Source organism: Anser anser, assembly GCF_964211835.1.
Source record: "Anser anser genome assembly, chromosome: 1".
Lineage (NCBI taxonomy): Eukaryota > Metazoa > Chordata > Aves > Anseriformes > Anatidae > Anser > Anser anser.
In genome coordinates, this window is record NC_139720.1 from 54,121,298 (window position 1) to 54,140,183 (window position 18,886).

Here is an 18,886-nt window from a genome sequence, read left to right on the forward strand (position 1 = left end):
TCCTGTTCACTTGGCATTTCGTTTTACACTCCATGATCTGCAGCAATAACCAAGGTGTGCACCTTCATTTTCACTACAACAGCACTGTTGTTCTTTGTAGCAACTCAGTGCCAAGTGGCTTGACTAATATTTTGCTTTACCTTTTATATAGGAAATAAGAACTGTTAGGAGATGGAAAAAAAAAAAAAAGAAATTCAAGAAAGAAAAGTTCAGAAATTAACTGACCAGGACAAAAAATAACAAACTGCAGGAAAAAAAAAAAAGATATTTAAAGGAAGATCAAAACTTCTTAGATGCTCTATTATCAGGTAAAAGCAGTGAAGCTTATAGATCAATACTGAGCACAGCAAAAGGAATAAAATAGCAAGGCAGACCACTTCTGCCAGCCTAATATCTACCTGCTGTGCAGTATTTCCAATCTATTTCCAGTAACAAGGTTATTCTCAGACGTACCTGTTCAAGCAGTTCCTTATATGTTATTTTCTCTTTGGTATTTGTTACAGGACTGTCATAAATAATGGCAACGTGGTCTCCTCGTCCATTCTCAACATGACGATCTACAGCATTGTAACAAATATTCAGCTCTCCACCTACAAACCTAAAGAAGAAGTTGAAAGTACATTACAGCCAGCCTTTCAAATGACTAAGACAGGGTTGATTGTTATTCTTGTTTTTTCTCTTAAGGAATGAGAGCGTGCAATTGAAGTATCATCCATAAAACTTTACACTCCATTCGGAGAGTCATTTTTTGTTCCATAACCCCACAATTTACTTAAAAAGCTACATAAACCAAGATAAGTAAAAGAAGTAAAGTACTTATACCTTAATTGACTTAACTAAGAATATGCTAAACTGGGTCTTGATTTAACTTACGTTGCATCAACCATTCTGATTTTTATAGCTACGATTTCAGGGAACAAGACATATATTCACGTAAAATAATTTTGACATTATGAAAATATCTTATTACGCTTTGTACTGGCATGTAAACTTATCTTTTAAGAAGAACGGGTTCAGGACTCCAAATGTTCTTATTCACATCTTGGCAGTAACAGCTAAGCATACACGCATCTGTATGTAAATGAAACTGACCCAAACGGTCATAAAACCTTCTAAATTTGTCTGATACTCATAATGCATTTGACATTACCATGTTCTACATCAGTGACTCAAAAGAAAAAGAAGGCACCATGTGCTACAATGACAATTAGCTCAAAGACGACACAGAACCTAAGAATAAGCTTTCTCAAAATAATGCTCTCCTTTGTGTTTTTCTATCTGCACAGATCTATCTACAGCAAGAGCAACACACAGAAAAAATAGAGTTGAGAGTCTCCAAAAATTCTGTGGGGATGCTCACTGTCATAATGTCTTGTTGTAATGTAAAAAAATAAAAATAGATGGCCTGAAGTAGCCCACTACCAGTTAAAAGAGAGCATTTTCTTCTTTCCTTCCTGTTTTTTACAGGACTGCTCTAAATTAGGATATTTGATGTATTATTCATATATCCATATGAACACAGGCCATTGAATAGTCCCTGTTGTCAAAGAATTGCAATTATTAAAGCAAAACCAATTAGGATGTTTGGATGCAGCAAACTTTTCCTGTGACTCCTTTACAATGCCATTAATAAGGAGAAGGTGGGAGACGAAGAAAGCAAAAACATTGTGCTATAAACCTCTTCCCATAAAAGAGCTATATGAACAATAAAAGCTTGTCAGTTGCCTCAAGTAATACAGATAAACTCTGTATTACTGTCATAAAAACTGTGTAGGCTCAGGTCATCCACTGATTTTTATATCGTATCTCTGTGTGACGATGTGAACAACGCAACAGCAGAGCACAGTATCTGGGTTACCATGCATTGCTACTTAAGAATGGTGGAAACACGAGCGAGTAGCAGAGCTTGGATTCCCATTAAGTTATGCAGCAAGACCAACATTATTGAAGACATTTTTTAACTACTGCTTGCGAACAAGAAAAAAAAAAAAAAAAAAAAAAAAACGTGACTTCAGGCTGAAGCCAAAACCCAAGGCTCTGCGCCGAGAGCTCTGGTGCCCAGGTCAGAGGGAGGGAGGGAGCGCAGGCTGCCACAGAGCGGAGAAAGCAGCAAGGCACCTACTGTGGACACAAGTGCAAGTCTCTTGCTTCTCTACTTGTCACTCACAAACGTGCTGGAATACCCCATTTTGGCTGACAAATTAAAAAACGCCTGGCTTTGAAAAGCTGCCCAGTGCCACTACAAGTTTTTGCCAAAGAAATGAACATCTCCGAAGAACATCAATTTGCTTGAATAAGCTTTAGCTGGAAAGCAACAACAGCATTAAAACAGGCCCCAGTCCTGAAATAAGGACATTAATTTAAAAAAAGAGATCTAGAATTGAAACTAAAATATTCCACTAAGCTGCAGAAAGGTATGGGATGGATCTGCAGGATGTTTGTAAGAGTTGCAAGTGAATCTTGCCATAAGCAGGGCTGTAAAATGCTAATCTGTTGCTAACCAGACATTTACCTCAATACAGCTTATGGACCTAAATCCAGCCTGAAGATCTTTTCTTTAGGCTCAGTTCCTAAGGCTGGGAAAGGAATAACATTAAACAAATGGAGCAGAGGAGGAGAAAAAGAGAAACAAAAAGAGTGAACAGTAACAACTCCAATACATAAAAGAAACTGGATTCAGTTCACCACCAGCCTCTTGGAAGAGTTTGTCTTCTATCCACTGATGGTACTGTGGAAGAAAAATGGCAGGGTTCCTCCTGCCAAAATCACAGCAGAATTTAAATGTGGTTATAATACCAAAACAGCTTGCTTCACAGCAACTTTTTAAGCTCGTGTTCTGCGAATATCTACCAATCTTTTTGGCAAGTCTTTTTTCCTGTACATCCCTGACAGCAGTAGCCTTTGGTAATCCACAGGACGCGTAACTTTCATCCAATAACGCATCCCTATAACAATTTCAGTGTGGTTACCGCACTAGGACCCCCCTGAGCCCCTTTAAAGCCACCTCCAGCCTCAGCAGGAATTCCTGCCTCCCTGGTCTGGGGCCGGCGCCTCCCATCTCCTGCAGGTCTGGCAGAGCTGCTCTTGTTGCACAACCAGGGATCTCAAGTACAGGCACTGACTCTTCTTTAACCGTTCTTTAAAACGACTGAATCTTTAAGGGGAAGCAGAAGGGGGCAAGGAAGCACTGATCACGTTCTCCTACTCGTGACAAGTCAGGTAGTTAGGTCTTCCATAGCAGGACTCCGGTTACATACAGCTTAACATCTACTGTCTGTGGCACGGAGATGGTTCTTACTGCATTCAGAATTTTTTCAGATCTGTCAACAGCCTACTTGCTAGTAACAAAATAAGTATAATCATGATGAAGGCAACGCATAATTAAGCCTAAATTCAAATATTCAAAAATTATGTTGTAATTTCCGACAATATCTGCTATCTTCAAAATCAAATAGCTGTGTTCAGAGACAATTTTTAGTTTCACTGAGAAGCAAAGATAATTAAGAAGAAAAATGAAGGATGATAAATGTTCTGAATAAACTCAGCATGTATGCAAAAGAAAAAAACTACAGTACAATTATTTTGCACCTTAAACGTAAAAAAAAAAAAAAAAAAAGTGTATCGCTAATTCCTGTAATGCCATGCACAAACACCTCTCCAGCCTAAGTTCCCAGGAATCAAAGGGATTTTTTTTTTTAATTTGTTTAGATGAAGTCTAAACAGAAGTTGAATGATGCATTAAACAAAACCACTACAGTATTAGATATTTTAAGATAAAGGTATGTTAACTGATCCAGCCACATTTTTTTAAAGTGTCAGTAACACTTCAATAGCAGACAGGGTAACATTCCTGAAGCTCAACGGTGATTTCACATAATGTTTGTGTCTTAGAGTCATGAAGAACACAGCTTTCAAAATTGCCCTCTACCTGCATTAGTTAGGAAAAAAAATGTTTCTACTAACTTCATCTAAGAAGCCAAAATGCTTTAAAAAGACAAAACCACATCACTTGTAGCCAGCAAGCTTATCGCACTCATCAAATCAAATTACATTTGTTTGACAGGATCTGACAGAAAAACCATGCTCACTAGTGTGTATCAGATTCTTATCCCTTAACTTTTAAAAAGTAACTACTGTTACTTTTTCGTTATTTTGTTCAGGAATGCCAAGGAGCTTCAGTGGTCCTTAATTGTGCAGGCAATCCTACTTGTCCTTTCTGACCAGCGCCATGACCTTAAAACCCAAGGTCAGAGGACCACAGGTCTCCTTATCAATGCACTTTAAGACTCCTGACTGTTACACAGCCACGATAACTTAAAGGGATTTATGCTGGCTGTGTGCTGCTTAACATCCAGCTTAAGAGATAAAAACAATTGTCGCTGTGAGAGCTGCCACGCAGCAATCACAGACACCGACAGGAATGTAAGTTTCCACACTGCTGGTTCCATGTCTCGCTCTGACAGATTTGAGTGATGAGTATTTTTAATTATATTTTGAGAATGCTCAGTATTTTTAAATTCAAATCAAGCCAGAAAAACATTAAAAAGGCAACGAACATCAATGTGCCAAAGACGCCCCCCCATCCTGCCTTGCCATTTTTATCCTAGATTAGTTTCTCTTTGAGAAAAGTTCAAAGAGAATGATGTAAATTTGCTGAAAAAGAGATGACAGTGGTCATGACAAAACTTTAACAGGCAAACTGCTTTCTAAGAAGCACTGAAAATCTTTTCCTGAAGTTTGTAAGAAGGATGTCCGTTCTGTCTGCACAGTCACTGCTCACCACGTGTATGTACATACCAGGCTACTAATGCTTTTGCTAAACATTACCTTATCGTGCCCTCGAAGCGATGACCTACTCAGCTAATTTCTGAGGTTAAAAAACTGAAAGCCACCATCTCTGCATTCCCACAGGCAATCTTCCATCCCCTCATGCCAGATTCCCAGCGCAGACAGCAACCTAAACCACGGGGAGCATCAGGCTCTCACGCAGGGCACCCGGACCCCCACACATCCCACCCGTACGACACACGCACACCACCACAGCCCACGCCAAGTCCCCTCTCACCCCAAGGCCCTCACCCGTCCCGATTTCAGTCATTAAGCATAACCGAGTGTAACCATTAAACTCCCCGTGGCTCTGCCACCACTACAGCAGGGTGGCAGGCTCGCTGCCCCAAGCACCCGGACGACCCCCGGCGCCCCGCAGCCGCTGCCCCCGGCTGGCACTCACCAGGAGGCACTCCCGGGGCCGCGGCTCTGCAGAGCCCTGTCCCAGGGCTTGTCCCAGCGGAGCAGCGCGGCGGCCGCTCCCCACACCTTCTCGGGATCGGCCACCGAGGCCCTGAACACCGCCTCGTAGTCGCCCGGCGCCCGGCAGCAGGCAGCGCGGCCCGGCAGCCGGCTCTCCGTGCAGGGCGGCCGCAGCCACCGCCGGGCAGCGCCGCCGTGGCGGGGCAGCCCCGCCAGCCTGCCCACGAGCCCCATCTTGCGCGGCCCCCGCGGGGCACTGACAGCCCTCGGAAAACCCCCTCGGGTGGCGGCGGCTCCACCGAGACCAGCCCCGGCCGCCGGCTGCCCCCGGCAAGCGGTGCGGAGCAGGACGCTTGGAGCCCCGCCGAGCGGGGGCGGGCGGCCCGGGCTGCGCCCCCTGGGGCCGGGCCGGGCCGGGCCGGCCGCCATGTCGGGGGTCCGGCCCCGCCGCCATCTCGGGGTCGGGGTCTGGCACCGCCGCCCTCCGCCCTGCACCGGCGGCCACCGAGGGCCGGGCCCGGAGCCCCGTGGGCGTGCGGTGGCCGCTAGGTGAGGGAAGGGCACAGGCGAGGGCAGGCTCCACAGCCCTGCTGCGGGCTTGCAGGGGCGGCAGGAGAGGAGACGAACCTCGGAGGTGTTACCCTTTTCCCTCAAAACCACAGGCAGTCCGGGTTCCTGAGCGGTTGGCGCAGGTGTTGCTCGTTTTTTTCCACGTCCAGATGCTTTTTCTCCTGGTAAAATTCTTCTCCAGAAAGCAGTTGCAATTTGCAGATTTTCCTGCTTTACACTTTTTTCTTTCCCTGAGGAAAGTAAGTCATGGTTGCAGATCATCATCATTACATCAAATACCATGTCATAAATCAAACACCAGCTCCTAAGCCCTATCCACAAATAATAAATCAATTAATAATAATAAAGGAAGACCACCACTAAGCTCTGTCCCCTTGAATACTGCGCTCAAGACCCTACAACTGTTCATTAAGCTATTACATACATACGTCCGTACATTGACTGTCTAAGCCTGAGGCAGCAGAATGTAGTGTCATGAATGGAGAGGAATTTACTGTAATCAAATGTCATCAGAGAGAGAAACTGAAGACAGAAAAAGGAGAGACGGAGAAACGGAAATCATGTTTGGCTTAATGACTTGCATGATATATAGCCACAATACTCTTCAAGTATTTATTTTGAAATACACTCTTGCTTTGAGAAAAACTGCCTATGAATAATATGCCTATGAATAAGGGATATTATTAGTACCACGAGAAAAGTCTGTTCCATATTCCAGAAGACCTCCATCATTTGTAGTGGATCTTTTGTTTTGCACACCTTGGCATATATTTAGAAACCCTTCCTAAGTTTCAGTGGTAATGTTTCAGAATATTGTAATGCACAAGTCAGCTAAGACATACACCAGCTTCAAAGACATGGCTTGCGCCTTATGAAATTATTTTAGTGCTTTAATAGGTCTATCCACTATAAGTCTCTCAGGGAATTCTTCCTGTAATCACATTATAAAAGATGTTATACGGTTAAGAGAAACTCTGCAATTCAGAGAAGATACATTTTGTACTCATAGTTAATTTAGGCATCTGTTACCTGAGTACTGTGGAATTAGCACAATGAGAACATAATGGCGTATCACATTACTGGTAAAGTAAACTCTGACAGTTTCCCATGGCTTGCAGGAGCTATTGGCACTGACCAGCGCTGTGTGAACTACCTGCCCCACACTGCACCACAGTTCAGCTTGTTCTCCTTCCCATCAGGGCTGTAGTGACACACAGCACTGATGTAGCACGTTGGCATCAGAGATTCATTTATAGTAAGTTCATCCTCTCCAGAGCCTGAAACACCTGAAGGACTAAGTGGAGAAATTATGAAAATTTCCCTACAGCTTGCCTACAAAGCTGGAAAATCAAAAATACATTTGGCGGGGAGGAAGGAAGGAAGGAAAGGAAAGGAAAGGAGGGAAGGGAAGGGAAGGGAAGGGAAGGGAAGGGAAGGGAAGGGAAGGGAAGGGAAGGGAAGGGAAGGGAAGGGAAGGGAAGGGAAGGGAAGGGAAGGGAAGGGAAGGGAAGGGAAGGGAAGGGAAGGGAAGGGAAGGGAAGGGAAGGGAAGGGAAGGAGGAAAAGAAAGAAAGAGAAAAAGTATGAACAGAGGAGCTTATGGAGGTTGTAAACACTGTGACCCCCCTGACAGCCCTGAAATGAGGCACTGCTGCTGAGTGCCTGGTAGTATGGCACGTGTTGTACAAACGTGCCTGTAGAACACTGCTTCATGGCTAACACATAGTTGCTCTTAGCATTCTAAAAATATTCCCAGAGTTTTATCTTGTATTTCCTACTTGTAAGATGACTAGCCTCCTTGTGACTGAAAATTCTGACTGAAAGCAGTTATAGAAACATGGGAATATGTTTTTTTCCCCTTTGGGGACACCTGTTCAGACCTAATGAACAGGTCTTCGACCTGCGGGTGTCCATAAGCCCACCACATGGCTGAGTGCTGTGCAATGACCCCCCTACCTGTGGCACACTGCCAGTGGACTTGCAATTGCCTCTGCACAATTTGGGAAGCCCATTCTCCCCAAATCAGATTGTTAGAGCTGTACATTATATCAACTCCCAAGGAGTAACCTTTCTTATTAATTACCTTACAAGCAACATTCTTCAGATCATCGACACTTTGATGCTCATATGGTTTACAAAAAACCTATAGCAATTGGATGTAGCCAGCCTCTGAGCGGTGATAGAAAACTGTCTAAGCCAGAACAATATCTCCTTTTTCTCTACTGCAAATAAAACTACCAAGGACAGACTATCTGAAATATTAATTATGTGTGTTCTGTAATGCGTTAGTTGTAGGCGCTAACACTGAAAGAAGTATCCCTAGATTTAAATACCTCATGGGTAGTGTCTGGTGATGCCTAATATTTCTTATGGTGTTGAAAAGCAATGCTAACCATGTTTCCACTCTGCCCATTATATATGTTTAATATCAAGGTATAAGCACTTGGCAAAGGAATTAGTATTGCAACAGTAAGCGCTCTGTTATTCATTTTTATTATATGGCCTACTAGAAATAATACACCAGAGACAAATGTATTTAATCTGAACATGAAGTGCATTAAATTCCTGTTTTAGGTAACATAGTAATGTCTGTTTCCTAAAGGAATGTTTCCAATGAGTATCTGTGGAATATACTTCATTAATTAAACTACTTGCAGCCCATACTGATATTTGAAGGGCAAAGAAGGGATTGCAAACTCTTCCAATTGTATGCTAGTAATTTAAGATTCACTTACAAATGACATTACAGCAGATTTCTGAGCTGTTGAATTTTCCCTCTAAGGATTTTTTTTTCTTTTTTTTTTGCAAATGTTGATGCTCCTGAAACTCACATTCAACACAGAATTTTGAAATGATGTCTAGTCATGTGTGTAGCAATTACCCTTGTAGCTGCAGACTTCATTGTAAAACACATGCTTGTTTCTAGGCATAGATGTAACTAACAAACTATGAATCTTGGCCTAGGTAATTCTGCCATTATAACATAATTTATCTGAAGCCTTTCTTTTGCATGAAAAATAACATTCTCCACAACTGTGTCCTTTCAATCAAGGCGTGCATGCTTGAAGATTATATATATGTTGAAAAAAAGATTAGCAGAAAAAGTGCTATAAATATCAATTCTTGTATCTGAAAAGTTCTGACCATCCTAGTGTACAAGACCTTCAACCCTTGTTAATTCAAATTGCAGTTTGAGAGTCCTTTCAGAAGCACAGATCAGAACTGTAAAAGAATTAAAAGAATTAGGACAAAGTTAAATCACTTTGCTAAGGTTCTATATCACCTTTTGTCAAACTCTTAGGCAGCATCTCTCCCAAAGAACAAGACTGTGAATAAGTTTCAAAGTCCTACATGCCATTAATGTCTGAGAAATAGAGGCAGCTGATTTTCTACAACATGCAGTAGTCCACAGAATTAACTTAAAAAAAAAAAAAAACTTTTTCCTGCAAGGTGATGGAAGTAGGCACCTTCTTATGTACATACATGCATACAATTATTCTTCCAGTTTTCTAACCATCTTAGAATCTAAAACATATCACAGCTTTACTTGAAATGCACCAAAAATCTTGCACAGAATGATTGCACAGAAAATAATTAAGTTATGGCTTGAAAAAATACATATTTGGACAGAACTCTTCAAGTAGATATTTTGGCTATTTTTAGTGAATATAAAAGAGGCTACTTATCTACAATATTATTCTACAGTAATAAGATCTGGCCATAGAGGAGGAAAAAAAAACACAACAGCCCATAGAAATACCTGTACTTACCACTCTTTGCTTGATTGCTGTCTTCTAGCCTAAAGCTGCCTTTGTGTCATAGGTCTTATGTATGCTTAGTTTTTTGCAGCACTCAGATCAGTGCTGAAATCAACATCTACATCAATGTGTCCATGGTGAGTCACCTGTCTGCCCAATGAATTCACAACATTCTGTTTATTTCTGTCTTCCAGAAATGATTGTATGTAGTGCGCTGGGAGACAGAGGATGAGAACTTATAAAAATGCTAAAACATTTGTCTCCTCAGGGAGAAGCCACTTTTCACATACTTGTGGAAAGTGCTGCAATGAAAGCCTGTGACTCAATCCAGGTGAGAATGAGGCATAACATGACTTAGAGATCCTATGGGATGAAAATGCAATTTTAGTATCAATTATTACTGATGTTATCATTTGATTCCTCCCCGAGGAGGTCTTACAGTTCAGGACGACCTGTATTTCATCCATATTTTTCCAGATTTAAGTGCAGTTTCAGACAGCTTCTTGGTCATGTGTTTAGCTTTATTCATTTTAGTAGTTGTACTCACAAAACCCTGCTAAATCTGAGTCAAATGCTCAGACAGCTTTGATAAAATTCTTCTGGACAATAAACTTTTATATTTTTAAGTTCTAAGAAGACTTTGAAAATGAGAGAGACAAAACCAGAGAGATTATGGGGATCTTCTTAAAACGGCAACGACAACAACAAAACAACATAACAGTGACAAAAAAAAAAAAAAAAAGAATCTGCAGTAAACTTTATGGAGGACAGGTAGCATTTTAGCTACTGCTTTGAGTTTCTGCTGTTGTGGATTTAACTTACAAACTAGATGATGTAATTTTATAAAGATTGGCATTGAACTTTGATTTTGATGTAATCCATGTCCCCAAGCTCCCCAGGTTCCTGAAATAGCAGGTTATTGATCATCTCTACATGAGTAAAATTTGCTGTTTTTTCCAAACCTATTCCTGTTTCTTTTATATGCCTCTACCACTGTTTTCCAGATCACTGCATCAGAACAACCACAAGACAAGCACTATTGTTAAAAAATGGTCAGCATTCAGTATATATGTTCTTTGAAGAGGACATAAGGACTGGCATCCTTGTAGATGTTACTTTTGAACTTGGTAACAGAAATAACCATGGATTTTGCAACCATATTTTTACTCAAAATATTTTGATTTTCACAGAACTAAGAAAGGGTCCACTAGCACTCAATCTAAGTGTTAGTATCACTATTGGCATGCAAATAAAGTCATTTTTAAATAATCTATAATATTGATCTCTGTTATCAGCACATTCATTATACTTTCTCAAACTGAGAATACAGATCAGGAAGCATCTAGCAGTTAGCTGCGACTGGAGAAACACTATACTTAATTTTTTAATTTTTTTTTCCCCAGAATATCCAGATTTATCTGAGCCTAAGGTACAGGGATTCTGTATCCTCTCTTGACGGGTTTTTGGGGGCAGAGGTGGGAATGAGTTTTATGTAGCTAAAGATGGGACGAAAAAGGAAAAAAAAAAGACATATGCTTGATATTTTGAAAACAATACCTCAAATCTCATCCTGAACTGCCTGAGCACTTGCTGTGCTGTTTCTCCCAAGAGCTCTGAGCACATGAGGAATGCAGAGCTGTGCTATTGGTATTGGCTGGGCTAAGGACTCCTGTGAAGCAGACATAGGAGCAAGGAACTGGCACAGCCTTAGTATTTATCTAGGCTCCTGTCACATCCCTCTACAAGAAATTATCAGTCATATTGCAGGAGTAGCAAACTTGCATACGAACGTGATCCATGACAAATATACCATTATACCATAATGGTATAAATACCATATCCATTATACCAAAAGGCCTATTTTTATATAACTGACATTTGCTTAAGTCTGTTCCATTTCTAGTTATCTTCCAAAGTTTCATTCTTGCAATCCCATTCTTAACAGTTGTGACGTATTTCATGATCCTTATTCCACTACATAACTATATTCACTGCACGGCAAGGAAAGCTAATGTTCAAACATTGTGACAATGTGCTGTTTAAGTTCAACTGCAGAATTATCTTGCAAGCAAAACAGAAATGATCACCTAAGTTGACTAAGTGCAAAGTCAATAATGTACTTCATTACAACTGTCATTTATTAATGTGTGCTATGTTTTTAAGAATGCGAGTTCACCTGTAGCTGTATGACAAACAATTCTGTGGATGTCTTGAATGATCCCACTCTTGAGCAGCTCAGACTGGCAGAGAATGGATGAAATTTCACAGCAGCTTTGGGAAATAGTAGCTTGTCACTCAGATTGCCCCAAATAACATCAGTAATAAACTCCAGAAATAGCTTTTTCTATAGCTCATACTGCAAATTAGCATGTCACAGGATTCTGTGAGAATCTAAATATGAAAAACAGGTATGGATTCAGGCCCAAGAATCATTACGAGGAGGAGAAAAACTCTTACTGGTAAGCAAGTAATAAAACCATATGTCCAAATATATTCCATTATGCATTCAGGTCCACCTCACTCTCTTATGGTGCTGCCAGACACTTACGTTTTCACCCATGGAAATACAATTCCAGAAAAGCTCAGTACATTTTAGACTGCAGAGTAAAAATTTAGATTCACTAAAGCTAGAGGTCAAAAGTCATTGATTATAATAGAGATGAGGCTGCATGCCCACCTTCAAGATACAGTTTTTTATTAATTTCAGCCTCTATAGCCCTTTATACTAGTCTATAATGAATAAAGCAGTTTCACGAATGCTTATACCTACTTTCCACACTTTAAGGAGAAACACAAGGCAAAAGGCAATGAAGAAGGAGATCAGATAATCAACTTAAGTAAGCTCTCTGGATCTGAAAAAAAAAAAAAGCAAAAAAAAATATTCTCTGTCAAATAAGTATCAAACGAGTGGAAATCTATGAGGCAGACACCCCAAATTAAAACCTGATCATTTGCCTTATCCTTGATGTCCTATTGTTTTTTTTTTTCCAAGCACGCTGAAGTTTACTCAAAGTATCTATACAGTTCTGCTTTTTTAGGGTCAAAGGAAAGAATTTCAGCATGCACTCTGCATGTTCAAATATTTGCTTAGTCTTGTTAAGGGAAAATGGTGAATGACTTCTAGGTATGTGTTTTAAATTGTGCACAATAGTGGATCTTCAGTATTTAATTTTCAGTAAAAACTTTGGGAGGTTTATACTCTTATTATTTCTGTTCACTGGAATAGCTGGTTTATTTATAAATCTTAAGAGCCTTCAGCTGGTTCTTGCTCAATTATCCCATGTATGTACTTGGAATTATATATACAATTTATATTATAATTGTGTAATTTAATAACAGAGAGTACATTTCCCACTTATTTTGAATGTCTAAATCTCTAGGGGACTTCTCTTAAGCCCTATATTTGTTACCTCAGCCTTTGTGAAGACCAAATTCATGAATATTTATATGAAATATTCAGATAGCGATTACAGAGAGCAGCTTCAGGATCTAACGTGAGGTGCGGAATTTGTTAGAATTTTAGAGCCAAGTCTTATAGGCTACATCAAAACAAATTGCTTTATCAGCTGCTAAACCCAAACAGCACATTTGAATTGCAGTGCCCATGTATAATGGTCTCTAGAAACCTGAGTCCAAAGATTGACTTCTTGGACTGGGGGAATATTAGGCAAGCAAAACCAACGTCCATTTCTTTACGCTTGTGCCAGGTGAAAATAAAAATAAATATTTGAGTAAAAGCTTTCTTCTTTCTTTTGATATTAATTAGTTTTTCATCTCACATAAAAATTCTACATGGTCTCACTAACATCAGAAAAATATTTTCAGATGCAGAAAACAAAAATCATGGGATTTTGTTTTCCCAATAACGGTAATTAGTAATTTATTACACCATTTGTGGTCTGCTACCAAATGTCATCTTTCCATTTTTTTTAAGTGTAGGAAATCCGGAAAACGAGATAAAAACCTGTCTCATGCTGGCACTAACATAGAAGTGACAGTAGATAAAACATTGTGAAAAAAATAAATAGAAAAGTTTGCTAATTTCTGCTTGCTAACTGACCACAATCAAATATCAAAAGTTTCAGTATTAATACCTATACAAACAATCAAGACACCATGAACTACACAATCCCTGACCAAGCTGAACTACCTTTTAAATTGTAAGAAAAAAACTGTTATTAAGAAGATGAAATTATGATGGATATTTTCTGAGTCTAATTTGATCATTCCATCATCTCCATTTGAAAACTAGAAAAAAATGGTGAATACCAAATCATCTTCCCTCCCAGAGCTAACAGCATGCATGTATAAGTTATCTTTTATAGGACAAATAGAAGGCAGTTTTCTGGACAATCACTACCTACTTGGTTATGGGTTTTACCAGTATTAAATGTCCTCAGATCCAAGAATCCCCAGGTATGGGAAATCATTCCAATTATACACATTTCTTTACATTTTATTAATCAGTCTGACTGAACAAAAGGATAGTAAAATACATGAATGAATTAAAAAACTAAATCCATATATATTAAAAAAAGAGAGAGAGAGAGAGAGAGAGAAACAAATACTTCATAAACTTTGCCTAATGATTCGTGTTGGTAACAGTCTTATAGCAGCTCCAAACATAAGAACAAACTCACCGTCTCAGTGTCAACCAACAGATTTATTTCCAGTTGTCAGATCAAGGGTTTGATAGGGTAGGGATCGATCACCTCTGATTTATGTCACAATACCTGTAAAGACAATTCAAGCAACAGGCTGGCCTACACTAAATAGCTGAAAAACAGTCAATATCCTCAGCCCTACTCCGCAGTATAAAGGCTTATGATAATTCTATTGTAATTTCAATGATGATAGTTTGGGAAAAAAAAAATCCTTCCTCCTTATATGCTGAATATTTTTGCATGCATTTTCAAGGCCTTTAGAATTTTTGCAAGGCTACCTCCAGATCTATGAACATTTTGCAAAAGCACATTCTAAGGAGGAAAAAAAGGCTTTCTAATATGTAGCATAAAAAGAAGATAAAAAATCACAAGGAATAGCTTTCTTAATATCTTGTTTTCATCTCAGCCAACAGAAAAATTACTCCAATGTTACATGTCTTCACAGATATCGGCCATCAGATCATGGTTTCTTTCAGGGTACTTCTGTATCATAAGGATTAGCTAGTCTCATGCAACAAAGGAAGAATAAAAAGCAGACTCCAGTATAACTTCAATCTAACAAGCTATCCAAACATGAAATTTCGTTCTCTGTCACAAACTTACCATTAAAGCAAAGAGATGTCAGTTCCACTTCCCATAATCCTTACACAGCTGAAGCTACAAACAGAAAGCTCCATATGACAGAACTGTTCATGATCAAATTTCACCACTTCAGTTATACACAACCTGTCTCTTAATCTGTTTTTTTTGTTTGTTTGTTTGTTTTTCTTCCAAGTACATTTTGGCTCTTGTCTTCTGAAAGAGTTCCGTTTTGGCATTATTTTCTTGTCCTCTGAGGGTCTAAAGACCAACACAATTTCATTGAACTAGTGCATACATTATTCTTTAGATTATTTCTCTAAACTGGTTAGTTTTTTGATGTATTGAAAATGGTCACCATTGCAGTGCACAGAAAATATGTCAGAGAAGTTATTCAAGCAAAAACTTGAATATGCCTCTGAACACTTTCCATATATTCAAAATTAACTGCCTATTTGACACGCCAAAATATTGTCAGCTGAATTTTAAATGTCAAGGTTATCTTAAATAGTAACATTCCATTCTGAATGCCTCCCATTTGAGGACCATAACCAACCTACAAACAATAATGATTTTATTTTCTCAGTAGCCCTATGAGTTAGGAAATAAGCATCAGAACCACATTTACACTAGGGTAAAGTAAAATATGAAATACTGTAGTGTTATATCAATATAGCTTCACTGGGCATCATGATTTTTTCCCAATTTACAACCATCACAAACTAAAACAAATCAGGCACTTCTCCTTAGCTGAAATCAAACAGGAACAATTATGTCTAAGAAAGCATTTAGGTATGTATCCAAATAAATATTTAAGTGGAATCTCTGCATCTCAGCTGAAGAGATCAATCAAAGAAAACCCTGAAGGTCCATAAACTGTACTGTCACATTGCCCAGTATGGTTACTGATGACACCATATATATAGGAGAGCTACACCCTTCTCAAAGGTAACCTGTTCAGTTACTTGAAATAACTTCTGCACACGTTGATTTTGAAGACAGGATTTGAGGGTCAAAAAACAGTGTCAGCATCAGCCTACAACCTTGACCTGGGTGTCTAAATTTCAGGAACAGGGAGGGAGAGGGAATTCAGGCATACTTTGCTACTCATTATTGCCTTTTGGCTTTCTGTTGGAACCTATTTTGTTTTGGTGGTTTTCTGAAGAAAGGAAAGACATTAGGACAAAGGAAATTGAATACTTTCAATTAAAGAAGCCTGATTTTCTGTAAATCAAAAATAACTAAATCAGTCCCTTGGCACTCTGAAGCAGCTCCAGCCCACACCCCCTCTCTCCTACGAGAGCACCCTGGTCGCTAATGCTGACCTGTGCACTGCAGGGGGGAGTCAGGACAGGAGAACAAAGAACCCTGCTTTCGCTGTCCAAGGATTGGACAACAAATGCGATCTTTGTATAAAAGCCAATACAGGCAGGAGGGACAGAGCCGTTCCCCACCTACTCCCTTGCCCACAGAAATGACGCTCATGCTTTTGAGACACAATGCTGGAGATGCATTGGTTTACTTCACGACACTTCCAGTGTTTCCCCAGCTTTGAAGTGAAAGAAGTTAAGACTGCAGGTTTGGAATTAATTACCTCATCTGCCTAGATTCAGACATCTGATTCAGACATCTCAACCTTTTTTTATTATTATTTTTTAAATCTGTATAGCCCATACATAGTTGCACTTAAGCCAGTTCAACTTCAGGACTTCTAAATAGAGAGGTGACTGTTGAGGTTGTCTGTTGAACTGGAGCTCTCAGCAGACCTGTAAGAAGGCACACAACACTATCAGGTAAGAATGTGTCCTCATTTATAAACAGTACAGCATTTGTATACCTACTTTGCATGGGTCTCTTGTGGTTAAAGCACAAAGCAATAACAAATCAATCCTCTTTTTTTTGTTGTTGTTTCTGAGGTTGTGATATAGAGATGATTAATGTTCACCCACTGATCAGGATGTTCTTTATTTTACTCAGTTCTAAGACTTATGTTCTAATAAATCCTTTACAACAAAAACACATACTGCTTATGTGATAGCTGTATGTGCCTGAGTGCGTGTTTGTGCTTTGTCGTTGCTTTTTAATCATCTTTATATTATATTTATATAATCATATTTTTATATCGGACATGGACACTTGTGTATTTATAACAATATTTTGTTTACCCCTTAGATTATTCATGCCTGAGTGGCTAGCCTGCTGCAGAAAAAGGTTTAATGAGTTTCAAGGGGATAGCACTGTAAAAACAGGAAAAATATAAAACAAGTACCTGCATACTAACGTAAGCCACTTGCTAAAACCTGTTTTCCAAGCATATGATAATGGATAGTCCTGCCATGATGTGCCTCATTTTTGAGTGAGATACTTTTATTCCTAATTCTACACAATCTCCCTATCTAATGTCTCTAAATGAACCACATTGTAGTTAAACATTTCAATAAAACAAACCCCCAAACTGCAATGGTTGCCCCTACCCTGCATCTTACATGTGTAACAGCTCCACGTATTGGCAGGTTTTTGACTTTCAGAAAATTCAGCTGATTTGTCACAGTAACTCCTGTGGACTACTGACATGATGAAACCCAATATTGCCATATTCATTTTTGAATTGGATGCATAATATCACAATTTGAATTGAATGAATTTCCTTCAATTGTTTTTATTCAGGAAAACACAGGTTTCTCTTAGCTACTTATTTCTTTTGGTAAAATATGTTGATCATTTCTCCCAGTGCCAAATGTGTAATTATTTTCTAATTTCTTCACAACATTTCATCTAACTGTGTTTGCACAGAGCTCAATAACTTTTCTTGGCTAAAAAATGCAAAATGAGTATGTCCAGTCTGCCACAATATTAAAATCTACATCTTCATACCAGTTGTTCAGACTACATATTTAAGTCCTTCTCTCACTAAGCTAAACAGATTTTGAGACGATGTCTTAGAGTTTTCTCTATTTCTACTCTCCTCTAGGATTCCTGAAGTCTTCTCTGACCTGGCTAGTGCCATAAAACATCCTACAATTGGCTTCTAAAGTAGGTTAAATATTTTATCAAAGCAAATTCCTCTGATCCTGCATTTCTGAAGGCTTAAAAAAAAAAAAATCACTTCCTCCACTGTTAATCTGGCCTCTCATCCTGCTGCTTTTGAGATTTAAAGTTTATCTCCACTGACAACTAGACAAAAAGTTTCATTGTTCATGCTGTATCTTCAGCTTTTCTTAAATTTATTGCAGCTTCCCCTGTTTCCTTTTGACACACAATTTTGAAAATGAATGGAATGAAATTAGCTCTACAATATTCTGTCACCTACTCCTTTCATTGTCTACCTCTTCTTACTGCTGAAGGGTCTTTCTCTCATTCTCTAATCCTTCAGTAAACCAGTGTAAAGCTGAAGCTATTCTGCCCCTTGTCCTGGGTTACTGAATACCTCTTTCTCCTTTGCACAGCGAAGGCAGGTATTGTGCATCTGTATAAACAATGTTATGAAGAACAAATGGAAGCTTTGGATATTACTCAAGTTGGATGTAAGATCTAGTGTGCAAATTTCACCACATCCTTTCAGATCAATAACAAGGGTTTGCATATTTATGCATTTAGAGGCAGGAGAGAAAGGCCTTTGTTCCACAACATCCACACACAGATCCAACAAGAATAGCTAACATAAGTGAACAGAAAGAACAATTGAGACAATGACATACGTGTCACATAACGTCACCTCCCATTTTATGTAGATCTGGAACAGCTCATCTGTCTATGTAGACAAAAGGATAGCAGAGGCACCATAGCCTTAGAAACAAAAGCACAACATGGAGGGTCTTTTACACCACCCCATTTCCTGGAGACCTTGCCGAGGCGACCGGCTCCGGGGCAGACGCGTGCTGCAGCGGAGCGCGGGATCGGGACAGGCAGGGCTATTTTTCGGGCATCGAGCCTACGTGAGGGAGCCGCCAGGCACCGGCAGCCCTCGTGAGGGAGGCTGACGAGGCGTAGGCGGAGCCAGCAGCGTCAGCGACAGCTCCTCCCCCCGGCCGTTCAAAGGCGGCCCTTAGGGAGCGCGGCGAACAGG

The 18,886-nt window shown here is 39.6% G+C and overlaps 1 protein-coding gene and 1 long non-coding RNA gene across 6 annotated transcripts in view; both read right to left on the minus strand.

Moving 5' to 3' along the window:
- Nucleotides 1-6,016, minus strand: part of ACSS3 (acyl-CoA synthetase short chain family member 3) — a 71,874-nt gene extending 65,858 nt beyond the window's left edge. For 2 of the 4 annotated variants that reach the window (XM_083807805.1, XM_083807806.1), the window contains exons 1-2: nt 5,878-6,016; nt 454-598 (exon numbers count right to left, since the gene is read on the minus strand). Coding sequence is in view for 2 of the 4 variants with exons in the window: in XM_083807804.1 (XP_083663930.1) it covers nt 454-598; nt 5,231-5,679 (594 nt within the window). In the remaining 2 variants the exon portion in view is untranslated. Of the gene's footprint in view, nt 1-453; nt 599-5,230; nt 5,695-5,877 lie in introns of those variants that run through there. The other 2 variants (XM_083807804.1, XM_083807803.1) reach the window with 1 other exon arrangement.
- A 1,293-nt stretch (nt 6,017-7,309) lies between these two features.
- On the minus strand, nt 7,310-18,874 carry LOC310885082. 2 transcript variants are annotated; one of them, XR_014574543.1, is made up of 3 exons: nt 14,218-18,870; nt 12,348-12,429; nt 7,310-9,041 (listed from the first exon to the last, which is right to left on the minus strand). It is a non-coding gene; the product is annotated as an uncharacterized lncRNA (long non-coding RNA). The 2 variants fall into 2 exon arrangements; XR_014574544.1 differs by lacking the exon at nt 7,310-9,041 and adding an exon at nt 9,048-11,968 and having other exon boundaries at nt 14,218-18,874.
- Nucleotides 18,875-18,886: the final 12 nt, after the last annotated feature.